The 26,553-nt window shown below is 42.7% G+C and overlaps 1 protein-coding gene across 8 annotated transcripts in view; it reads left to right on the forward strand.

Annotated features, from left to right (window-relative positions):
* Positions 1 to 26,553, forward strand: part of PUM1 (pumilio RNA binding family member 1) — a 604,766-nt gene that overhangs the window by 231,284 nt on the left and 346,929 nt on the right. For 7 of the 8 annotated variants that reach the window (XM_053707107.1, XM_053707106.1, XM_053707109.1 and 4 more), the window contains exons 10-11: positions 508 to 659; positions 845 to 983. In XM_053707107.1, coding sequence (XP_053563082.1) covers positions 508 to 659; positions 845 to 983 — 291 coding nt within the window. The remainder of the gene's footprint in view (positions 1 to 507; positions 660 to 844; positions 984 to 26,553) is intronic. The other variant, XM_053707108.1, reaches the window with a different exon arrangement.

The raw sequence follows: 26,553 nt of genomic DNA on the forward strand, positions 1-26,553 counted from the left end.
GTAGGGATGAAATCCGTGGACTCGTCATATCTTGTAAAAGAAAAGGAAATTTATGCTTACCTGATAAATTTATTTATTTTACGATATGACGAGTCCACTGCCCGCCCTGTCATTTTCTAATACAGTTTTTTATTTTTTAACTTCGGTCACCTCTGCTCCTTGGCTTTTCCTTTCTCTTCCTAACTTCGATCGAATTACTGGGTTGGGGGGGAAGGGAGGAGCTATTTATGCAGCTCTGCTGTGGAGCTCTTTGCCGCCTCCTGCTGACCAGCTGACAAGGATGAAATCCGTGGACTCGTCATATCGTAAAATAAATAAATTTATCAGGTAAGCATAAATTTCCTTTTTTGTATATTTTTATTTGCTGTATATAATAAATACAAACTTATTAAGTGAATTAAATCCTTGGCCTAACTCTTTATCACTATTTGTGGAAGCTGTAGTTTAGAGCAGGTGTAATGAGTCTGGCATTCAGTTGCAATGTTATTTTGTGTTTCTTCTGACCAGGACCTGCAGTGGTCCCCCACCAATACTATGGAGTAACTCCATGGGGGGTGTACCCGGCTAACCTCTTTCAACAGCAGGCGGCAGCTGCTGCAGCAGCCAATAACAATGCTTCTCAACAAAACAACCCACAAAACCAGCAGGGACAACAGCAGGTGAATGTTTTGCAACTTCCCTACCAATAAATTTGTTTTCCTTCTCCTTTTTTTACATTTCTTTTTTCTTTTCCATGAGCTCAAGCTCCTTTTAAATGATGTGCTCTTCCTATTACTCTGCTACTTTACGCCCTCCCTTCCATTATTGCTCAATTTAAACTAACATGTGAAAATCTGTTTTCCAGGTCTTGCGTGCAGGGGGCAACCAGCGACCCCTGACACCTAACCAGAACCAGCAAGGGCAACAGACAGACCAACTAGTTGCAGCTGCTGCTGTAAATTCTGCTCTTGCATTTGGGCAGGGACTGGCAGCAGGTATGCCAGGTGCGTACTAATTTACTGTAGGCTTTTTGTGTTTTGTATAAGCATATAAGTACATATGACCACAGAATTATTCAAATGCTTCTCTGTATATTGTGAATACACTTTGATGTGTATTGTATAATGTACATGTATTTCCAGGTCGGGTAAGAAATTAGGCTTTCTTTCTTCTGTTAAGTGTGATCAGTCCACGGGTCATCATTACTTCTGGGATATTACTCCTCCCCAACAGGAAGTGCAAGAGGATTCACCCAGCAGAGCTGCATATAGCTCCTCCCCTCTACGTCACTCCCAGTCATTCTCTTGCACCCAACGACTAGATAGGATGTGTGAGAGGACTATGGTGATTATACTTAGTTTTATATCTTCAATCAAAAGTTTGTTATTTTAAAATAGCACCGGAGTGTGTTATTACCTCTCTGGCAGAGTTTGAAGAAGAATCTACCAGAGTTTTGCTATGATTTTAGCCGGAGTAGTTAAGATCATATTGCTGTTCTCGGCCATCTGAGGAGTGAGGTAAACTTCAGATCAGGGGACAGCGGGCAGATGAATCTGCATAGAGGTATGTAGCAGTTTTTATTTTCTGACAATGGAATTGATGAGAAAATCCTGCCATACCGATATGTCATGTATGTATACTTTACACTTCAGTATTCTGGGGAATGGTACTTCACTAGAATTACACTGTAAGAAATACATAAAGCTGTTTAATAACTAGAGATTATGTTTAACGTTTTTGCTGGAATGTAAAGTCGTTTTCATTTGCTGAGGTACTGAGTGAATAAATGTTTGGGCACTATTTTTCCACTTGGCAGTTGCTTAATCTGTTTTTCTGACAGTTTCTGTTCTCCCTCACTGCTGTGTGTGAGGGGGAGGGGCCGTTTTTTGGCGCTTTTACTATGCATCAAATATTTCAGTCAGCAACTCATTGTATTCCCTGCATGATCCGGTTCATCTCTACAGAGCTCAGGGGTCTTCAAAACTTATTTTGAGGGAGGTAATTTCTCTCAGCAGAGCTGTGAGAATTATAGTTTGACTGAGATAAAAAACGTTTATTCTGTAATTTGTTTCCTGCTTTCAGAATTTGTTATCTTTGCTAATGGGATTAAACCTTTGCTAAAGTTGTGTTGTTTACAAGGATTGAGGCTATAACTGTTTCAATTTATTAATTTTCAACTGTCATAGATCTTCTGTGCTTCTTAAAGGCACAGTACGTTTTAATATTATTCTAATTGAATTGTATTTCCAAGTTGCAAGTTTATTTGCTAGTGTGTTAAACATGTCTGATTCAGAGGAGGAATCTCGGTAGCTCCATACCTAGACGACATTCTGATACAAGCTTCAAGCTTTCAAACTGCCAAGTCTCATACAGAGTTAGTGCTGGCATTTCTAAGGTCACATGGATGGAAGGTGAACGAAAAGAAAGGTTCACTCGTTCCACTCACAAGAGTTCCCTTCCTGGGGACTCTTATAGATTCTGTAGAAATGAAGATTTACCTGACAGAGGACAGGCTAACAAGACTTCAAAGTGCTTGCCGCACCCTTCATTCCATTCAACACCCGTCAGTGGCTCAATGCATGGAGGTAATCGGCTTAATGGTAGCGGCAATGGACATAGTACCCTTTGCACGCTTACACCTCAGACCACTGCAACTGTGCATGCTAAGTCAGTGGAATGGGGATTACTCAGACTTATCCCCTTCTCTGAATCTGGATCAAGAGACCAGAAATTCTCTTCTATGGTGGCTTTCTCGGCCACATCTGTCCAGGGGGATGCCATTCAGCAGACCAGACTGGACAATTGTAACAACAGACGCCAGCCTACTAGGTTGGGGTGCCGTCTGGAATTCTCTGAAGGCTCAGGGACAATGGAGTCAGGAGGAGAGTCTCCTGCCAATAAACATTCTGGAATTGAGAGCAGTTCTCAATGCCCTCCTGGCTTGGCCCCAGTTGACAACTCGGGGGTTCATCAGGTTTCAGTCGGACAACATCACGACTGTAGCTTACATCAACCATCAGGGAGGGACAAGAAGCTCCCTAGCTATGATGGAAGTATCAAAGATAATTTGCTGGGCAGAGTCTCACTCTTGCCACCTGTCAGCAATCCACATCCCGGGAGTGGAGAACTGGGAGGCGGATTTCTTAAGTCGTCAGACTTTTCATCCGGGGGAGTGGGAACTTCATCCGGAGGTCTTTGCCCAAATACTTCGACGTTGGGGCAAACCAGAGATAGATCTCATGGCGTCTCGACAGAACGCCAAGCTTCCTCGTTACGGGTCCAGATCCAGGGATCCAGGAGCAGTCCTGATAGATGCTCTGACAGCACCTTGGGACTTCAGGATGGCTTACGTGTTTCCACCCTTCCCGTTGCTTCCTCGATTGATTGCCAGAATCAAACAAGAGAGAGCATCAGTGATTCTAATAGCACCTGCGTGGCCACGCAGGACTTGGTATGCAGACCTGGTGGACATGTCATCCTGTCCACCTTGGTCTCTACCTCTGAAACAGGACCTTCTGATACAGGGTCCCTTCAAACATCAAAATCTAACTTCTCTGAAGCTGACTGCTTGGAAATTGAACGCTTGATTTTATCAAGACGTGGATTTTCTGAGTCAGTTATTGATACCTTAATACAGGCTAGGAAACCTGTTACCAGAAAGATTTACCATAAGATATGGCGTAAATACCTATATTGGTGTGAATCCAAAGGTTACTCTTGGAGTAAGGTTAGGATTCCTAGGATATTGTCTTTTCTACAAGAAGGTTTAGAAAAGGGTTTATCTGCTAGTTCATTAAAGGGACAGATCTCAGCTCTGTCCATTCTGTTACACAAACGTCTGTCAGAAGTTCCTGACGTCCAGGCTTTTTGTCAGGCTTTGGCCAGAATTAAGCCTGTGTTTAAAACTGTTGCTCCACCATGGAGTTTAAACCTTGTTCTTAATGTTTTACAGGGCGTTCCGTTTGAACCCCTTCATTCCATTGATATAAAGTTGTTATCTTGTAAAGTTCTATTTTTAATGGCTATTTCCTCGGCTCGAAGAGTCTCTGAATTATCAGCCTTACATTGTGATTCTCCTTATTTGATTTTTCATTCGGATAAGGTAGTCCTGCGTACTAAACCTGGGTTCTTACCTAAGGTAGTTACTAACAGGAATATCAATCAAGAGATTGTTGTTCCTTCTTTATGCCCAAATCCTTCTTCAAAGAAGGAACGTCTACTGCACAACCTGGATGTAGTCCGTGCTCTAAAATTTTACTTACAGGCAACTAAGGAATTTCGACAAACTTCTTCTCTGTTTGTCATTTACTCTGGGCAGAGGAGAGGTCAAAAAGCTTCCGCTACCTCTCTTTATTTTTGGCTTCGTAGCATAATTCGTTTAGCTTATGAGACTGCTGGACAGCAGCCTCCTGAAAGAATTACAGCTCATTCTACTAGAGCTGTGGCTTCCACTTGGGCCTTCAAGAATGAGGCCTCTGTTGAACAGATTTGCAAGGCTGCAACTTGGTCTTCGCTTCATACTTTTTCCAAATTTTACAAATTTGACACTTTTGCTTCATCGGAGGCTATTTTTGGGAGAAAGGTTCTTCAGGCAGTGGTTCCTTCTGTATAAAGAGCCTGCCTATCCCTCCCGTCATCCGTGTACTTTTGCTTTGGTATTGGTATCCCAGAAGTAATGATGACCCGTGGACTGATCACACTTAACAGAAGAAAACATAATTTATGCTTACCTGATAAATTCCTTTCTTCTGTAGTGTGATCAGTCCACGGCCCGCCCTGTTTTTAAGGCAGGTAAATATTTTTTAATTTATACTCCAGTCACCACTTCACCCTTGGCTTTTCCTTTCTCGTTGGTCCTTGGTCGAATGACTGGGAGTGACGTAGAGGGGAGGAGCTATATGCAGCTCTGCTGGGTGAATCCTCTTGCACTTCCTGTTGGGGAGGAGTAATATCCCAGAAGTAATGATGACCCGTGGACTGATCACACTACAGAAGAAAGGAATTTATCAGGTAAGCATAAATTATGTTTTCCTAAGACATGGAGAGTCCACGACATCATTCCAATTAGTAGTGGAATATTCTCTCCTGGCCAGCAGGAGGAGGCAAAGAGCACCCCAGCAGAGCTGTTAAGTGTCACTTCCCTTACCCACAACCCTTATTCATTCTCTTTGCCTCTGTCAATAGAGGACGTGAAGTTGGTGTCTGAAGATTTTTATTCCTTTTATGGGTACTTTTCCCTGCAATCAAGGATTGGGGTTTAGCTGTGTCCACGTCAATCTCTTGAGTAAGAGTAGTGGTGGGTTTTAAGCAGTTAGAAAGTCGCAAGGTGATCATTGCTTTGTTTTCTAACATAATTGCTACCCTAGTTATAGAAAGCCAGAGTTGGTTACTCTGTTCTTTCTTTTTCTACAGGTCTTTGTAAGGAGTATGTGTCCTTTTACACCTTGTAAGCGGTCTTCTTGCCCGACCGCTGGATTTGCAGGTAAGTGCTTTTGCCTCCTAGGTACTGGAGACTTGCACTATATATCTCTGCATTGGATTTCTGGTACATATATAAAATCCTTTATAGAGGGTTTGTTCTGGGGCAGTGTGCAGGCACGTTTTGTATGTGGAGACTAAGGGGTTAATATCTTCCCTTGCTGTTTATGGGATAACAACTCTGGGGCTCAGGAGGTTTTTATTTAACTGAGGAAGGATGGCATAGATTTATTCCTTTTATTAGGATGTTTGTTATAACGGCTCAATTTTCACTTTCCAGTGTGTGTGTGTGTGTTTTGTTTTTTTTGTCAGTCATGTGACTGTCTGCTCTTCCGTCTGAGATTCAGAGTGGCGTAGTACTGATGCACGTTTTTTCCGTGTGGAGTGGAAAGGCGACTCGTTTGCCGTTTTATGCAAGGTGCTGATATCTGGTGAAGGTTCAGGTAGGGCACCTCCAGACTGTCTGAGGTGTAGAAGCGTATTTTTTACTATTTTTTGATTTGGGTTCATTCCTTTAATTAGGGGAAATTATTCAGTTATGAACACTGAACAGGAATCTGTTTCTTTTGACAAATGTTTGTGCTTAGAGGCCCACATTGTTTTGCCTATTCAATTTTGCTACTCATGTTTAGATAGAAGCTTAACAATTTAAGATAAATGATTCCCTTTTGAGCCTTTTGTGTCTTAGGATAATGCTGTTTAGGATATGCCACAGCTTTCTCCTCAAACGTCCCAAGCCTCAATGGCATCACAATGGCAGTGCCCTGCGGTTCCTCTCAGCCACCTGGAGGCGTGTATTTGCCTGTAGATTTTGCTGCACAGATATCTTCTGCGGCGTCTGCGGCTTTAGCTGCTTTTCCCATGGCGAGTAAGTGCAAGAGGAAATTAAAGCATATTTCTGATAATAAGGTGTCCCATCTTCTGCGATGGTTGACCTCTCCCGTAAGTCGGATGAGGAGGATACCTTGGTTGCTTCTTAAGGGGGAGATCTCAGATTCTGACAGTGTAAATCCTTTGACTAATTCTGAAGAAGTAAACTTCAGATTTAAGCTTTATCACCTTAGTTTACTTCTTAAGGAGGTACTGACTTCTTTGGATGACTCAGATTCTTCTGTCACTGTCAACCCTAAAAAGTCTAGTAAACTTAATAAATACTATGATGTTCCTCTGTGGAAGTGTTTCCTGTTCCAGACCGGGTGTCATAGATCATAGCACAGGATTGGGACAAGCCAGGGATTCATTTTTCCTGTCTCCTTTTTTTAAAAAGAAGTTTCCTGTTGCTGACTCCATTTGGGACTCATGACGCACTGTGCCTAAGGTGGAAGAAGCTATTTCTACTCAGGCCAAGAGAACCACAATTCCTATAGAGGATAGCTGTTCTTTTAAGGATCCCATGGACAAAAAGCTGGAGGCTTTTTTAAAGAAAATGTATGTTCATCAGGGACTACAATGGCAACCTGCTTTTTGAATTGCTACGGTAACAAGTGCAGCATCTTATTGGTGTGTTGCTTTGTCCAAGTTGATTTTAGAGGAGACTCCATTAGAGGAGATCCAAGATAGGATCAAGGCTCTCAAACTGGCCAATTCCTTTATCTATGATGCCAACATGCAAGTCATTAGACTTGAAGCCAAGATCTCTGGCTTCACTGTTTTAGCTCGCAGGGCTTTGTGGCTAAAATCTTGGTCGGCTGATGTTACCTCCAAGTCCAAGCTCTTGTTGCTACCTTACAAGGGTAAGACCCTGTTTGGTCCTGGTCTGGCAGAGATAATTTCTGAAATTACGGGTGGGAAGGAGTCCTTTCTACCGCAAGACAAAAAGAATAGACCTAAGGGGTACCAAAATTCTAATTTTCGTTCCTTTTGTATCTTCAAAGGTCAAGTCTTCCTCTTCCTCCTCCAAGCCGGAGCAGTCCAAGTCCTCTTGGAGATCCAATCAGACTTGGAATAAGGGGAAGCAATCAAAGAAACCTTTATCTGAGACTGTCAGTATGAAGGGTCCGCCCCCAGTCTGGGATTGGATCAAGTGGGGGGCACACTTTCCTTATTTCGACAAGTTTAGATACACGATGTCCCAGACCCTTGGGCTGTGGACAAATAGTGTCTTAGGGTTACAAAATAGAATTCAAGACTTGTTCTTCCATGGGCAGATTCCTCCTCTCATGATTATCTGCAGAGTAGGTAAAAAGAGAGGCATTCTTAAGCTGCGTTCAGGACCTTTCCTTCCTGGGAATAATTGTTCTGGTCCCATTAAGGGAACAGGGTCTAGGATTCTATTCAAATCTGTTTGTGGTTCGTTTGTGGTTTTTGACCCATTTTAGACCTAAAAGGTCTCAACAAATTTCTCAGGGTACCGTCCTTCAAAATGGAAACCATTCGTTCCATTCTTCCTTTGGTCCAAGAGGGTCAGTTCATGACTGTCATAGACCTGAAGGACGCGTATCTTCATGTTCTCATTCACAGGGATCATCATAATTTCCTGAGATTTGCCTTTCTAGATGAGCACTTTCAATTTGTTGCTCTTCCGTTTGGCCTTGCCACAGCTCCTAGAATCTAAGCAAAGGTTCTGGGGGCTCTCTTGGCAGTTGTCAGGTCTCAGGGAATTGCAGTGGCGCCTTACCTGGACGACATATCGGTACAGGCGTCATCTTTTCAACTAGCAAACTCTCTCATACACAGATCTTGTTGTCTCTTCTACGTTCCCATGGATGGAAACTGAATCTGGAGAAGAGTTTCTTTGTTCCAACTATAAGGGTGTGTTTCTTGGGGACCATCATAGATTCCCTATCTATGAAGATTTTTATGACGGAGGTCAGAAAATCCAAACTTCTCACTTCTTGCCTCTCTCTCCAGTCTTCTGTTCATCCATCAGCGGCTCAATGTATGGAGGTAATTGGTCTGATGGTCGCTTCCATGGACATCATTCCTTTTGCTAGATTCCATTTGAGAGCTCTACAATTATGCATGCTCAGGCAATGGAACGGAGACCATTCAGATTTATCTCAGAAGATAGATCTGGATCCGTTAACATTAGACTCTCTCTCGTGGTGTATTTCTCAGGATCATCTGTCTCAGGGCACATGCTTCAGGAGACCCTCCTGGGTGATTGTGACCACGGACGCCAGCCTGCTAGACTGGGGCTCTTTAAAAGCTCAAGGCCTGTGGACTCGGGAGGAGTCTTCTCTCCCCATAAACATCTTGGAGTTGAGAGCGATCTTCAATGCCTTGATGGCTTGGCCTCAATTGTCCTTAGCCTGGTTTATCAGATTCCAGTCGGACAACATCCCATCAGTGGCTTACATCAACCACCAGGGAGGTGGAAGCTGACAATTGTGCCATCAACATTCCAGGAGTGTACAACTGGGAGGCGGATTTTCAGGCCTTTCATACCCGGAGAGTGGGCTCTCCATCCGGAGGTGTTCTCCAGGTTAACCCTCAAGTGGGGGGTGCCAGAGTTGGATCTAATGGTGTCTCGTCAGGACGACAAGCTTCCAAGGTACGATTCAAGGTCAAGAGATCATCAGGCCGCCCTGATGATGGGTGGTTCTTTGGGATTTCGGTCTATCGTATCTGTTTCCTCTTTTTGCTCTCCTTCCGCGAGCCATTGCTCGTATCAAACAGGAGAGAGCATCTATAATACTAATAGCTCCTGCATGGCCTCGCAGTATCTGGTTAGCAGATCTAGTGAAAATGTCATCTCTTCCCTGCTTGGAGGTTACTCTGAGGAAGGACCTTCTTACTCAGGGTCCTTTCCTCCATCCAAATTTCGTTTCTCTGAAGCTGACTGCATGGAGATTGAACGCTTTATTTCTAGCTAAGCGTGGATTTTCTGAGTCAGTCATTGATACCATGCTTCAGGCTCGCAAACCTGTTACTCGGAAAATTTACAATAAGGTATGGTGCAAATGCCTATTTTTGTGTGAATCGAAAGGCTTCTCTTGGAGTAGGGTCAGGATTCCCAGAATTTTGTCTTTTCTTCAGGAAGGTCTGGAGAAGGGGTTGTCGGTCAATTCTCTGAAGGGTCAGATTTCGGCACTGTCTATTCTTTTACATAAACGTCTGGCGGATGTGCCAGATGTTAAATCCTTTTGTCAGGCTTTGGTCAGAATCAGGCCTGTGTTTAAATCTGTTGCTCCTCCTTGTTAGCTTGAACATTGTTCTTAAGGTCTTGCAGCATGCTCCGTTTGAGCCAATGCATTCTGTAGATATTAAGTTGTTATTTTGGAAAGTTTTGTTTCTTATTGCCATTTCTTCTGCTCGCAGAGTTTCTGAGCTCTTGGCTCTACAGTGTGATTCCCCTTACCTTATTTTTTATGCGGATAAGGCGGTCCTTCGTTCTAAATTGGGGTTTCTCCCTAAGGAGGTTTCGGATCGGATCATTAATCAGGAAATTGTTGTTCCTTCTCTTTGTCCTAGCCATTCTTCTCATACGGAACATCTTTTGCATAACTTAGATGTTGTGCATGCTTTAAAATTTTACCTACAGGCCACTTCTACTTCTTTCCCTCTGGTTGAGAAGTATGATTCGTTTTGCTTATGCGACTGCTGGACAACAGCCTCCTGAGAGAATTACGGCTCATTCTATTAGAGTTGTCTCCTCATCCTGGGCTTTCAAATATGAAGCTTCTGTGGAACAGATTTGCAAGGCGGCCACATGAACCTCTCTGTATACTTTTTCTTAATTTTACAAATTTGATACTTTTGCCTCGGCTGTGGCTTCCTTTTGGGTGAAAAGTACTTTAATCGATGGTGCCTTCGGTTTAGGCCTGCTGTCTTGTTCTTTCTCCCTGTTCATTCCGTGTCTTCTAGCTTGGGTATTGGTTCCCACTAGTAATTGGAATGACGTTGTAGACTCTCCATGTCTTAGGAAAGAAAACAAAATTGATGCTTACCTGATGATAAATGGCTTTCTTTCCGGACATGGAGAGTCCACGACCCCACCCTTAATTAAGACAGTGTTTTTTGTCAAACCTCAGGCACCTCTACACCTTTATCTTCTTTTTCCATTTACCTTCGGGTAAGGGAAGTGACACTTAAAGGGACATGAAACCCATTTTTTTTCTTTCGTGATTTAGAATGAGCATGTCATTTTAAACAACTTTCTAATTTACTTCTATTATCTAATTTGCTTCATTTTCTTGATATCACTTGATGAAAAACATATCTAGATATGCTCTGTAGCTGCTGATTGGTTGCTGCACATAGATGCCTTGTGTGATTGGTTAACACATGTGCATTGCTATTTCTTCAACAAAGGATATTTAAAGAATTTAGCAAATTAGATAATAGAAGTAAATTGGAAAGTTGTTTAAAATTGCATGCCCTATCTGAATCATGAAAGTTTAATTTTGACTAGACTGTCCCTTTAACAGCTCTGCTGTGGTGCTCTTTGCCGCCTCCTGCTGGCCAGGAGAGAATATCCCACTAGTAATTAGAATAACATTGTGGACTCGATGTCCGAAAAGATCAGGTTAGCATACATTTTGGTTTTCCGTCATTCCGCCCCCTAAAGTAAATCATTATTACATGTAACTACACAACTACAATATATGTGGCAAAATGTCTCATGATTACAGGCACAGAGTTTAGCAAGTAGAGTTTTTGTCGAGCTGCAATCACCATTTGCATTACTGCATTGTGAAATTTATATTGCAAGAGCTTTCTTGTGCAGTGCTGCCCTCAAGCAACCAATGGCGTAGAACAGAACATGTTTCTCACCTCCAATGAGTGAGTTTTTGGGGTGGTTGATCTCTCCACTTCTGAGGGGCAAAACAAACAGCTTCTGCTTCTTAAATTTGTTACTGGAGGCTCACTCCACAAATCCTCAGAAGCAGTGAATGCCGCTTAATAAATTTTGCCCACAGTGTCCTCCCCAAAAACATTTCACCATCCAGGTGATTTTACTGACCACAGTGCTAACATTTAAATCTAATATTAAGATAAAATCAGCCAGCATTATTTTTTTTTTTCATTGTTTGTTGCACAAATGATCATTAATCATTTTTTTTTCATTTTGCAATTAATTTGTGCTTTGGGTAGCTTAACGCTTTACTGTTATGTATAAATGTTACTTAAAGGCACATAATACTCATATGCTAAATCACTTGAAACTGATGCAGTATAACTGTAAAAAGCTGACAGGAAAATATCACCTGAGCATCTCTATGTAAAAATTGAAGATATTTTACCTCACAATTTCCTCAGCTCACCAGAATAAGTCTTGTGTGAAAAGTTATACTCAGCTGCTGTCCAGCTGCAGGTTAAAAAAAAAAGGAAGAAATGAACAGCAGCCAATCAGCATCAACAGTGCTGATGTCATGAACTCTTTTACTGTGATCTCATGAGATTTCATAGTAATCTATCTTAAATTGAATAGGTAAATAACATGAGTTTGCATGAGGCTCAGTCCCTTTCCGGTCCCGTGACAGGCATACTTATTTGCTACTTAAAGTCCTTTACAATAGGGTGTGTGTACTTGTTCAGGTGATATATTCTAGTCAGCTTTTTACAGCTATGCTGCATCACTTTCAAGTTTCAACATTTGGGTATCATGACCCTTTAATGTTGCAAAGTGTTACACTTCCCCCACCTGAGTGGAAACATTTTCTGTGGCGAACACTGATATTTGTGTGTACTAGATTGGTGATGGGTGACACACACACAAACACACAAACGCAGTGTGTCTCTTATGTCTATTGCACTGGTTTTCAAACCTGTTCTCAGGCCTCCCCAACAGGCCAGGTTTTAAGGATTACCTTGGATGAAAGCAGGTAAAATAACTAGGTTTATTAATTAGCTGATTATTTAATCTGTGCTCCAATTCAGATAGACCTCCCTAACGGCCACATTTTGAGGCTGAGGACAGGTTTAAACACCAGTAGTCTATTGTGACTGCATATGAAGCTGTTCATGTACTAGATGGCTTGCTTTTAAACCCCCCCCCCTCCTCCAAAAACAAACAAACGGCAGTTTAACATGAAATCCAATTTTCTCCAACATAGGTGTGTCCGGTCCACGGCGTCATCCTTACTTGTGGGATATTCTCTTCCCCAACAGGAAATGGCAAAGAGCCCAGCAAAGCTGGTCACATGATCCCTCCTAGGCTCCGCCTACCCCAGTCATTCTCTTTGCCGTTGTACAGGCAACATCTCCACGGAGATGGCTTAGAGTTTTTTAGTGTTTAACTGTAGTTTTTATTATTCAATCAAGAGTTTGTTATTTTGAAATAGTGCTGGTATGTACTATTTACTCAGAAACAGAAAAGAGATGAAGATTTCTGTTTGTATGAGGAAAATGATTTTAGCAACCGTCACTAAAATCCATGGCTGTTCCACACAGGACTGTTGAGAGCAATTAACTTCAGTTGGGGGAACAGTGAGCAGTCTCTTGCTGCTTGAGGTATGACACATTCTAACAAGACGATGTAATGCTGGAAGCTGTCATTTTCCCTCTGGGATCCGGTAAGCCATGTTTATTACGATTGTAAATAAGGGCTTCAAAAAGGGCTTATTAAGACTGTAGACTTTTTTTGGGCTAAATCGATTGATTATTAACACATATTTAGCCTTGAGGAATCATTTTATCTGGGTATTTTGATATAATAATATCGGCAGGCACTGTTTTAGACACCTTATTCTTTAGGGGCTTTCCCAAAGCATAGGCAGAGTCTCATTTTCGCGCCGGTGTTGCGCACTTGTTTTTGAGAGGCATGGCATGCAGTCGCATGTGAGAGGAGCTCTGATACTTAGAAAAGACTTTCTGAAGGCGTCATTTGGTATCGTATTCCCCTTGGGGCTTGGTTGGGTCTCAGCAAAGCAGATACCAGGGACTGTAAAGGGGTTAATGTTCAAAACGGCTCCGGTTCCGTTATTTTAAGGGTTAAAGCTTCCAAATTTGGTGTGCAATACTTTTAAGGCTTTAAGACACTGTGGTGAAAATTTAGTAAATTTTGAACAATTCCTTCATGTTTTTTCGCATTTGCAGTAATAAAGTGTGTTCAGTTTAAAATTTAAAGTGACAGTAACGGTTTTATTTTAAAACGTTTTTTGTACTTGTTATCAAGTTTATGCCTGTTTAACATGTCTGAACTACCAGATAGACTGTGTTCTGAATGTGGGGAAGCCAGAATTCCTATTCATTTAAATAAATGTGATTTATGTGACAATGACAATGATGCCCAAGATGATTCCTCAAGTGAGGGGAGTAAGCATGGTACTGCATCATTCCCTCCTTCGTCTACACGAGTCTTGCCCACTCAGGAGGCCCCTAGTACATCTAGCGCGCCAATACTCCTTACTATGCAACAATTAACGGCTGTAATGGATAATTCTGTCAAAAACATTTTAGCCAAAATGAACACTTATCAGCGTAAGCGCGACTGCTCTGTTTTAGATACTGAAGAGCATGACGACGCTGATATTAATATTTCTGAAGGGCCCCTAACTCAGTCTGATGGGGCCAGGGAGGTTTTGTCTGAGGGAGAAATTACTGATTCAGGGAACATTTCTCAACAAGCTGAACCTGATGTGATTGCATTTAAATTTAAGTTGGAACATCTCCGCATTCTGCTTAAGGAGGTATTATCCACTCTGGATGATTGTGACAAGTTGGTCATCCCAGAGAAACTATGTAAAATGGACAAGTTCCTAGAGGTGCCGGGGCTCCCAGAAGCTTTTCCTATACCCAAGCGGGTGGCGGACATTGTTAATAAAGAATGGGAAAGGCCCGGTATTCCTTTCGTCCCTCCCCCCATATTTAAAAAATTGTTTCCTATGGTCGACCCCAGAAAGGACTTATGGCAGACAGTCCCCAAGGTCGAGGGAGCGGTTTCCACTTTAAACAAACGCACCACTATACCCATAGAGGATAGTTGTGCTTTCAAAGATCCTATGGATAAAAAATTAGAAGGTTTGCTTAAAAAGATGTTTGTTCAGCAGGGTTACCTTCTACAACCAATTTCATGCATTGTCTCTGTCGCTACAGCCGCATGTTTCTGGTTCGATGAGCTGATAAAGGCGGTCGACAGTGATTCTCCTCCTTATGAGGAGATTAGGGACAGAATCAATGCTCTCAAATTGGCTAATTCTTTCACCCTAGACGCCACTTTGCAATTGGCTAGGTTAGCGGCTAAGAATTCTGGGTTTGCTATTGTGGCACGCAGAGCGCTTTGGTTGAAATCTTGGTCGGCTGATGCGTCTTCCAAGAACAAGCTACTTAACATTCCTTTCAAGGGGAAAACGCTGTTTGGCCCTGACTTGAAAGAGATTATCTCGGATATCACTGGGGGTAAGGGCCACGCCCTTCCTCAGGATCGGCCTTTCAAGGCAAAAAATAAACCTAATTTTCGTCCCTTTCGTAGAAATGGACCAGCCCAAAGTGCTACGTCCTCTAAGCAAGAGGGTAATACTTCTCAAGCCAAGCCAGCTTGGAGACCAATGCAAGGCTGGAACAAGGGAAAGCAGGCCAAGAAACCTGCCACTGCTACCAAGACAGCATGAAATGTTGGCCCCCGATCCGGGACCGGATCTGGTGGGGGGCAGACTCTCTCTCTTCGCTCAGGCTTGGGCAAGAGATGTTCTGGATCCTTGGGCGCTAGAAATAGTCTCCCAAGGTTATCTTCTGGAATTCAAGGGACTTCCCCCAAGGGGGAGGTTCCACAGGTCTCAGTTGTCTTCAGACCACATAAAAAGACAGGCATTCTTACATTGTGTAGAAGACCTGTTAAAAATGGGAGTGATTCATCCCGTTCCATTAAGAGAACAAGGGATGGGGTTCTACTCCAATCTGTTTATAGTTCCCAAAAAAGAGGGAACGTTCAGACCAATCTTAGATCTCAAGATCTTAAACAAGTTTCTCAAGGTTCCATCGTTCAAGATGGAAACCATTCGAACTATTCTTCCTTCCATCCAGGAAGGTCAATTCATGACCACGGTGGATTTAAAGGATGCGTATCTACATATTCCTATCCACAAGGAACATTATCGGTTCCTGAGGTTCGCATTCCTGGACAAACATTACCAGTTTGTGGCGCTTCCTTTCGGATTAGCCACTGCTCCAAGGATTTTCACAAAGGTACTAGGGTCCCTTCTAGCTGTGCTATGACCAAGGGGCATTGCTGTAGTACCTTACTTGGACGACATTTTGATTCAAGCGTCGTCCCTTCCTCAAGCAAAGGCTCACACGGACATTGTCCTGGCCTTTCTCAGATCTCACGGATGGAAAGTGAACGTGGAAAAGAGTTCTCTATCTCCGTCAACAAGGGTTCCCTTCTTGGGAACAATATTAGACTCCTTAGAAATGAGGATTTTTCTGACAGAGGCCAGAAAAACAAAACTTCTAGACTCTTGTCGGATACTCCATTCCGTTCTTCTTCCTTCCATAGCTCAGTGCATGGAAGTGATCGGGTTGATGGTAGCGGCAATGGACATAGTTCCTTTTGCACGCATTCATCTAAGACCATTACAACTGTGCATGCTCAGTCAGTGGAATGGGGACTATACAGACTTGTCTCCGAAGATACAAGTAAATCAGAGGACCAGAGACTCACTCCGTTGGTGGCTGTCCCTGGACAACCTGTCACGAGGGATGACATTCCGCAGACCAGAGTGGGTCATTGTCACGACCGACGCCAGTCTGATGGGCTGGGGCGCGGTCTGGGGATCCCTGAAAGCTCAGGGTCTTTGGTCTCGGGAAGAATCTCTTCTACCGATAAATATTCTGGAACTGAGAGCGATATTCAATGCTCTCAAGGCTTGGCCTCAGCTAGCGAGGGCCAAGTTCATACGGTTTCAATCAGACAACATGACAACTGTTGCGTACATCAACCATCAGGGGGGAACAAGGAGTTCCCTGGCGATGGAAGAAGTGACCAAAATCATTCTATGGGCGGAGTCTCACTCCTGCCACCTGTCTGCTATCCACATCCCAGGAGTGGAAAATTGGGAAGCGGATTTTCTGAGTCGTCAGACATTGCATCCGGGGGAGTGGGAACTCCATCCGGAAATCTTTGCCCAAGTCACTCAGCTGTGGGGCATTCCAGACATGGATCTGATGGCCTCTCGTCAGAACTTCAAAGTTCCTTGCTACGGGTCCAGATCCAGGGATCCCAAGGCGGCTCTAGTGGATGCACTAGTAGCACCTTGGACCTTCAAACTAGCTTATGTGTTCCCGCCGTTTCCTCTCATCCCCAGGCTGGTAGCCAGGATCAATCAGGAGAGGGCGTCGGTGATCTTGATAGCTCCTGCGTGGCCACGCAGGACTTGGTACGCAGATCTGGTAAATATGTCATCGGCTCCTCCTTGGAAGCTACCTTTGAGACGAGACCTTCTTGTTCAGGGTCCGTTCGAACATCCGAATCTGGTTTCACTCCAGCTGACTGCTTGGAGATTGAACGCTTGATCTTATCGAAGCGAGGATTCTCAGATTCTGTTATCGATACTCTTGTTCAGGCTAGAAAGCCTGTAACTAGAAAGATTTACCACAAAATTTGGAAAAAATATATCTGTTGGTGTGAATCTAAAGGATTCCCTTGGGACAAGGTTAAGATTCCTAGGATTCTATCCTTCCTTCAAGAAGGATTGGAAAAAGGATTATCTGCAAGTTCCCTGAAGGGACAGATTTCTGCCTTGTCTGTGTTACTTCACAAAAAGCTGGCAGCTGTGCCAGATGTTCAAGCCTTTGTTCAGGCTCTGGTTAGAATTAAGCCTGTTTACAAACCTTTGACTCCTCCTTGGAGTCTCAATTTAGTTCTTTCAGTTCTTCAGGGGGTTCCGTTTGAACCCTTGCATTCCGTTGATATTAAGTTATTATCTTGGAAAGTTTTGTTTTTAGTTGCAATTTCTTCTGCTAGAAGAGTTTCAGAATTATCTGCTCTGCAGTATTCTCCTCCTTATCTGGTGTTCCATGCAGATAAGGTGGTTTTACGTACTAAACCTGGTTTTCTTCCAAAAGTTGTTTCTAACAAAAACATTAACCAGGAGATTATCGTACCTTCTCTGTGTCCGAAACCAGTTTCAAAGAAGGAACGTTTGTTGCACAATTTGGATGTTGTTCGCGCTCTAAAATTCTATTTAGATGCTACAAAGGATTTTAGACAAACATCTTCCTTGTTTGTTGTTTATTCCGGTAAAAGGAGAGGTCAAAAAGCAACTTCTACCTCTCTCTCTTTTTGGATTAAAAGCATCATCAGATTAGCTTACGAGACTGCCGGACGGCAGCCTCCCGAAAGAATCACAGCTCATTCCACTAGGGCTGTGGCTTCCACATGGGCCTTCAAGAACGAGGCTTCTGTTGATCAGATATGTAGGGCAGCGACTTGGTCTTCACTGCACACTTTTACCAAATTTTACAAGTTTGATACTTTTGCTTCTTCTGAGGCTATTTTTGGGAGAAAGGTTTTGCAAGCCGTGGTGCCTTCCATTTAGGTGACCTGATTTGCTCCCTCCCTTCATCCGTGTCCTAAAGCTTTGGTATTGGTTCCCACAAGTAAGGATGACGCCGTGGACCGGACACACCTATGTTGGAGAAAACAGAATTTATGTTTACCTGATAAATTACTTTCTCCAACGGTGTGTCCGGGCCACGGCCCGCCCTGGTTTTTTTAATCAGGTCTGATAATTTATTTTCTTTAACTACAGTCACCACGGTACCATATGGTTTCTCCTATGCAAATATTCCTCCTTAACGTCGGTCGAATGACTGGGGTAGGCGGAGCCTAGGAGGGATCATGTGACCAGCTTTGCTGGGCTCTTTGCCATTTCCTGTTGGGGAAGAGAATATCCCACAAGTAAGGATGACGCCGTGGACCGGACACACCGTTGGAGAAAGTAATTTATCAGGTAAACATAAATTCTGTTTTTTTTTAATTTATTTTTTAATTATTTTTTTATTCTAGAAAGCTTTGTTTTAAAGGGACACTGAACCCAATTTATTTATTTTGTGATTCAGTTAGAGCATGCAATTTTAAGCAACTTTCTAATTTACTCCTATTATCAATTTTTCTTCATTCTCTTGCTATCTTTATTTGAAAAAGAAGGCATCTAAGCTTTTTTTGGGGTTCAGATCTGTGGACAGCACTTTTTTTTTTTATTGGTGGATGAATTTATCCACCAATAAGCAAGAACAACCCAGGTTGTTCACCAAAAATTAGCAGGCATCTAAACTTACATTATTGCATTTCAAATAAAGATACCAAGAGAATGAAGAAAATTTGATAATAGGAGTAAATTAGAAAGTTGCTTAAAACTGCATGCTCTATCTGAATCACAAATTAAAAAAATTGGGTTCAGTGTCCCTTTAACTGAGGAATGAAACTGCACATGGCAGGCTTCACAAACCTAACCCTTTCCTATATATGTCCGACATTGGCAGAGATAAGATAATGAACTGCAAAACAATGTAAACAAACTGACAGTGACAGGCCTTGTCTACTTCAGTAGCAAGATTGGCTCCTGCAAATAAGGCAACTGGAAGGTGGTCTGACCATTAAAAAACTGTAGCAAGTTGTTTGTGTTCAATTCTTGCAAACTATTGTATTGCTGCAAGACAGCATAAAATACTGTAATAACAAGGTGTTAAATATTCCTTTAAAGGGACTGTGTACTGTAACTTTCTATCCTTTAAGTGTTCTCAATGATCCATTTTACATGTTGAAATGTATTAATTGCTTACAAATAGCCCCTTTACCTTTTTTTATTTTTCTAGATGAGTTTTAGTTTATATTTGTCACTTTCATAAGATGGTGAGGGTCCACGAGCCGTCAGAAGTAGGGGTTAAAGTCCAGTCCATAAGGGCACCCACAATAACAGAGCTTTAAAATCCCTCCCACTTTCCCATAATCCTTCAGCCAATTTTCTGCCTCCAGCAAGGATTGATTGTGAAACTTCTGTGCTGATCGTCACATCACATGGCAGGGGTTCTCAAACCAGTTTGTAACCCATTTCCTCAGTGGAGAAACTACAAACAGTGCAGAGAGACAGGAGTTCAGCCAGGCAGTGAAAATGTTATCCCATTGTGGAGATGCCACCAGCCTTCCAGGTGAAATGTGGGCATGCCTGCCAAACACTTGTCTACAGTGTGCTGCTCCTTGATAGCACCTTACAGATCCTTGGCACTGTGCTTGCACTGCCTTGGATGGGCCCATCTACTGGAAGCAGTCTGCTGCAGCTAAGATGAGCACATTAGATAAAGGTGCTGACGGGTAAGTACGATGCACCTTCATATCCTACAGGCTATTAGCATGGTCATGTACACGTGTCACATAGCCTGGTCACATTCACCATTTAAATTTTTTTCCATTTTAGGCACTTTTTTAAAACAAAAAATGAAAATAAATTGATTTACTGCCTCTCTAAATTTTCTGCTGTTGGCTTTAGCGCTCTCAGGAGCTCCGTTCCACATATGCAGCAGGCTCTGGACAACCAGGAGTCTTTTCAGCCCAATTGGAAGCTAATGTTAACTTTTTGGGCCATTTAAATTCTGCAGACATTAGGGGTTAATTTGTGGCATGAAATTAGAGTGCCTATACTTTCCTTCTCACTTATCTGGCTCGCAAGCAGCTGATATTCTCATGGACATTTGGAGAAGTGAACACCCTTTAATTACAGAGCTTGGCTAAATTTTATATAAATGTAACCTCTTTGATTTATTAAGCTATCATTTACTATAGTTTAAAATGCATGTTTCTTTTTAATGACACAATGAGTCCACGGATCATCTTAATTACTAATGGGATATTCACCTCCTGGTCAGCAGGAGGCGACAAAGAGCACCACAGCAAAGCTGTTAAATAGCTCCTCCCTTCCTTCCCACCCCAGTCATTCTCTTTGCCTACGTTAGTGCTAGGAGGTGGTAAAGTGAGGTGTTAGAATAGATTCTTCAATCAAGAGTTTATTATTTTTAAAGCAATAAAAGATTGTGCTGCTCTGTCCTAGGGTGTAGCTGTAGTCCATATCAGTCTCTTCAGTAGAGCATTGGTGGCTTTAGAGCAATGGGAACTTGTGGGACATAATACTCACTGTGCTTCCCATGCTTATGCTGCCCTAATCCTGATAGCCTAAGTAAGATGACTTAGGCTTTATTCTTTTCCACAGGACTGTGTGAGGGAGAGGACTTCTCAATCCTGGTGAGCTGCCCTGCTGTCGGGCAGATTTTAAAGGTAAGTGCTAACCTTTTATTCTTGGTCTGGGAAGATCTCAGAGGAAGTGAAGCACTTTATTGGGACATAACTCCTACATATTTAAAGGAGGGGACCCTGTGACAGCAATTTGTAAGCAGGCACTGGGCTAGAAGGTGGCTTTTTCTCTGGGGTTAACGGAACTCACTAGAAGGCTAACATGCGGTAGTGATTGTTTGGGTCACATATTTGGCTAACGTGCTATCTTCCATGCGGTAGCACAATTTGCCCCCAGGTTCGCAACAGGGTTTACTGGAGTGGTTCAGTTAGCTCCCGGTAGCCTATCTGTAAACATAATAATGGCGACTGGGGGATTATTTGTTGTAATGTCCACGATGGGCGGAGCTAGTTTTGGCGCAGTTTTGGGTGGCGCACTCCTCTTTCTCTATGCGCATTACAAGGGTGACGGGGAAATTGAGTGTTATCACGCCCACGAAGGGCGGAGCTATATCTGAGACTGTTTTTAGGAAAATGCGCAATCAAAATCATTCCGATATCGGAAGGTAGAACCACTACATAGTTACAATAATCTGTTATACCACAGTGTTAGCGCTATATAGTCCAACACAGTCCTTGGTATTTTTGCAAGTATGTGGATCCGGCCAGCGCTACTAAAGCTGCGTTCTGGATCTATTTAAGAGATGTACCATGTATTTCAAGTTGTGTTATCAAAATAAACAATGTTGGAAATGTAGATGGGCACCCCAGCAAGCTTAAGCTGAGGTGTAGATAGGTGCTGCAATTTTTGTGAGTTAAAGGGACAGTCTAGGCCAAAATAAACTTTCATGATTCAGATAGAGCATGTGATTTTAAACAATTTTCCAATTTACTTTTATCACCAATTTTGCTTTGTTCTCTTGGTATTCTTAGTTGAAAGCTTAACCTAGGAGGTTCATATGCTAATTTCTTAGACCTTGAAGCCCACCTCTTTCAGATTGCATTTTAACAGTTTTTCACCACTAGAGGGTGTTAGGTCACATATTTCATATAGATAACACTGTGCACGTGAAGTAATCTGGGAGCAGGCACTGATTGGCTAAACTGCAAGTCTGTCAAAAGAACTGAAAAAAGGGGCAGTTTGCAAAGGCTTAGATACAAGATAATCACAGAGGTTAAAAGTATATTATTATAACTGTGTTGGTTATGCAAAACTGGGAAATGGGTAATAAAGGGATTATCTATCTTTTAAAACAATACAAATTCTTGTGTAGACTGTCCCTTTAAGTCACTTAGTGCTGCACGAAAAAAAAAAAGGTACATTTTAACATTTAAAGAGACACTAACGTTTTTTTATGTGTCATTTTTATTGAAAATTTTCAACTGTTTATGGTTTAAATCATCCTTTGTGACTCAGGATAGACCTAGAGGCCCTGCAAGGTGTCTCTCTTTCTCTTGTAAGGTGTATCCAGTCCACGGATCATCCATTACTTGTGGGACACTCATTCCCAACAGCAAGTTGCAAGAGGACACCCACAGCAGAGCTGCAACACAGCTCCTCCCCTAACTGTCATACCCAGTCATTCTCTTGCAACTCTCAACAAGCAAGGACGTTGTAGGAGAGAGTGGTTAAATATAGCTAGTTTATTTTCTTCAATCAAAAGTTTGTTATTTTTAAATAGTACCGGAGTTGTGCTATTTTATCTCAGGCAGTAAATAGAAGAAGAATCTGCCTGAGGTTTCTATGATCTTAGCAGGTTGTAACTAAGATCCATTGCTGTTCTCACATATGTCTGAGGGGATTACACAGATGAGGTAACTTCAGCGAGAGAATGGCGTGCAGTTTATTCTGCTATCAGGTATGTGCAGTTATAATTTTTTCTAGAGATGGAAAACACTAGAAAATGCTGCTGATACCGGATTAATGTAAGTTAAGCCTGAATACAGTGATTTAATAACGACTGGTATCATGCTTACTCCCAGGGGTAATACCCTTATGATATTTACAATATAAAACGTTTGCTGGCATGTTTAATCGTTTTTATATATGCTTTGGTGATAAAACTTTATTGGGGCCTAGTTTTTTCCACATGGCTGGCTTAAATTTTGACTAGAAACAATTTCCACTGTTGTAGTATAAAAGTTACAGTTGGTGCAGTTAAAATTACCAACTGTGACATCCAGCTTCCCTCAAAGGCCCTCTGAATGCTATAGGACATCTCTAAAGGGCCCAAAGGCTTTCCAAAGTCGTTTATTGGGGAAGGTAGGGCCACAGCTTGCTGTGGCAGTTGGTTGTGACTGTTAAACGTCTATTTCGTTTTTTTGATCCGTTTTTTGAACTAAGGGGTTAATCATCCATTTGCAAGTGGGTGCAATGCTCTGTTAGCTTATTACATACACTGTAAAAATTTCGTTTGATTTACTGCTTTTTTTTTCACTGTTTTTCAAATTCTGACAAAATTTGTTTCTCTTAAAGGCACAGTACCGTTTTTTTATATTTGCTTGTTAACTTGATTTAAAGTGTTTTCCAAGCTTGCTAGTCTCATTGCTATTCTGTATAAACATGTCTGACATAGAAGAAACTCCTTGTTTATTATGTTAAAAGCCATGGTGGAACCCCCTCTTAGAATGTGTACCAAATGTACTGATTTCATTTTATGCAATAAAGATCATTTTCTGTCTTTAAAAAATTTATCACCAGAGGAATCTGACGAGGGGGAAGTTATGCCGACTAACTTTCCCCACGTGTCAGACCCTTTGACTCCCGCTTAAGGGACTCACGCTCAAATGGCGCCAAGTACATCTAGGGCGCCCATAGCGTTTACTTTACAAGACATGGCGGCAGTCATGGATAATACACTGTCAGCGGTATTAGCCAGACTACCTGAACTTAGAGGTAAGCGAGATAGCTCTGGGGTGAGACAAAATGCAGAGCATACTGACACTTTAAGAACTATGTCTGATACTGCCTCACAATATGCAGAAGCTGAGGAAAGAGAGCTTCAGTCAGTGGGTGATGTTAATGACTCAGGAAAGATACCTGATTCTAATATTTCTACATTTAAATTTAAGCTTGAACACCTCCGCGTGTTGCTTAGGGAGGTTTTAGCTGCTCTGAATGACTGTGATACCATTGCAGTGCCAGAGAAATTGTGTAGACTGGATAAATACTTTGCAGTGCCGGTGTGTACTGATGTTTTTCCAAATACCTAAAAGGTTTACAGAAATTATTAATAAGGAATGGGATAGACCAGGTGTGCCGTTCTCTTCCCCTCCTATTTTTAGAAAAATGTTTCCAATAGACGCCACCACACGGGACTTATGGCAGACAGTCCCTAAGGTGGAGGGAGCAGTTTCTACTCTAGTAAAGCGTACTACTATCCCTGTCGAGGACAGTTGTGTTTTTTTTTTTTTTTAGATCCAATGGATAAAAAATTAGAGGTTACCTTAAGAAAATATTTATTCAACATGGTTTTATCCTACAGCCCCTTGCATGCATTGCCCCTGTCACGGCTGCTGCAGCGTACTGGTTTGAGTCTCTGGAAGAGGCTTTACAGGTAGCGACTCCATTGGATGACATACTTGGCAAACTTAGAGCACTTAAGCTAGCCAATTCTTTTATTCTGATGCCATTGTTCATTTGACTAAACTAACGGCTAAGAATTCTGGTTTTGCTATACAGGCGCGCAGAGCGCTATGGCTTAGATCATGGTCAGCTGACGTGACTTCAAAATCTAAGCTACTTAACATTCCCTTCAAGGGGCAGACCCTATTCGGGCCTGGTTGAAGGAGATTATTGCTGATATCACTGGAGGAAAAGGTCATGCCCTTCCTCAGGACAGGTCCAAATCTAGGGCCAAACAGTCTAATTTTCGTGCCTTTCAAAACTTCAAGGCAGGTGCGGCATCAACTTCCTCTAATAATAAACAAGAGGGAACTTTTGCTCAATCCAAGACGGTCTGGAGACCAAACCTGACCTGGAAAAAAGGTAAGCAGGTAAAAAAGCCTGCTGCTGCCTCTAAGACAGCATGAAGGAACGGCCCCCTATCAGGGAACGGATCTAGTAGGGGGCAGACTTTCACTCTTTGCCCAGGCGTGGGCAAGAGATGTTCAGGATCCCTGGGCGTTGGAAATTATATCCCAGGGATATCTTCTGGACTTCAAAGCTTCCCCCCCAAAAGGGAGATTTCACCTTTCAGAATTATCTGCACACCAGATAAAGAGAGAGGCATTCTTACACTGTTTACGAGACCTCCTAGTTATGGGAGTGATCCATCCAGTTCCAAAGGAGGAACAGGGACAGGGTTTTTACTCAGATCTGTTTGTGGTTCCCAAAGAAGAGGGAACCTTCAGACCAATTTTGGATCTAAAGATCTTTTAAACAAATTCCTCAAAGTTCCGTCGTTCAAGATGGAAACTATTCGTACCATCCTACCACTGATCCAGGAGGGTCAATATATGACTACAGTGGATCTAAAGGATGCTTATCTTCACATTCCGATACACAAAGATCATCATCGGTTTCTCAGGTTTGCCTTTCAATACAGGCATTACCAGTTGTAGCTCTTCCCTTGGGATTAGCTACAGCCCCAAGAATCTTTACAAAGGTTCTAGGGTCGCTTATGGCGGTCCTAAGGCCGCGGGGCATAGCAGTAGCCCCTTATTTAGACGACATCCTGATACAGGCGTCAAACTTCCAAATTGCCAAGTCTCATACGGACGTAGTACTGGCATTTCTGTGGTCGCTTGGGTGGAAAGTGAACAAGGAAAAGAGTTCTCTATCCCCACTCACAAGAATTTCCTTTCTAGGGACTCTGATAGATTCTGTAGAAATGAAAATTCACCTGATGGAGTCCAGGTTATCAAAGCTTCTAAATTCCTGCCGGGTTCTTCATTCCGTTCCGTGCCCTTCGGTGGTTCAGTGTATGGAAGTAATCGGCTTAATGGTAGCGGCAATGGACATAGTGCCGTTTGCACGCTTACATCTCAGACCGCTGCAACTATGCATGCTCAGTCAGTGGAACGGGGATTACACAGATTTGTCCCCTCAACTGAATCTGGACCAAGAGACCAGGGATTCTCTTCTCTGGTGGCTATCTCGGGTCCATCTGTCCAAAGGTATGACCTTTCGCAGGCCAGATTGGACAATTGTTATGACAGATGCCAGTCTTCTAGGTTGGGGTGCAGTCTGGAACTCCCTGAAGGCTCAGGGATTGTGGACTCAGGAGGAGTCTCTCCTTCCATTAAATATTCTGGAACTAAGAGCGATATTCAAGGCTCTTCAGGCTTGGCCTCAGTTAGCAACTCTGAGGTACATCAGATTTCAGTCGGACAACATCACGACTGTAGCTTACATCAACCATCAAGGGGGAACAAGAAGTTCCCTAGAGATGTTAGAAGTTTAAAAAATAATTCGCTGGGCAGAGATTCACTCTTGCCACCTATTAGCTATCCATATCCCAGGTGTAGAGCACTGGGAGTCGTCAGACTTTTCATCCGGGAGAGTGGGAACTCCATCCGGAGATATTTGCACAACTGATTCATCGTTGGGGCAAACCAGAACTGGATCTCATGGAGTCTCGCCAGAACGCCAAGCTTCTGTGTTACGGATCCAGGTCCAGGGATCCCAAGGCGACACTGATAGATGCTCTAGCAGCGCCCTGGTCTTTCAACCTGACTTATGTGTTTCCACCATTTCCTCTGCTCCCTCGACTGATTGCCAAGATCAAGCAGGAGAGAGCATTGGTGATTCTGATAGCACCTGCGTGGCCACGCAGGACCTGGTATGCAGATCTAGTGGACATGTCATCCTTTCCACCATGGTCTCTGCCTCTGAAACAGGACCTTCTACTTAAGGGTCCTTTCAACCATCCAAATCTAATTTCTCTGAGGCTGACTGCCTGGAGATTGAACGCTTGATTTTATCAAAGCGTGGCTTCTCCGAGTCAGTTATTGATACCTTAAGACAGGCACCACAGCCTGTCACCAGG

The sequence above is a fragment of the Bombina bombina genome, chromosome 3 (genome assembly GCF_027579735.1).
Source record: "Bombina bombina isolate aBomBom1 chromosome 3, aBomBom1.pri, whole genome shotgun sequence".
Lineage (NCBI taxonomy): Eukaryota > Metazoa > Chordata > Amphibia > Anura > Bombinatoridae > Bombina > Bombina bombina.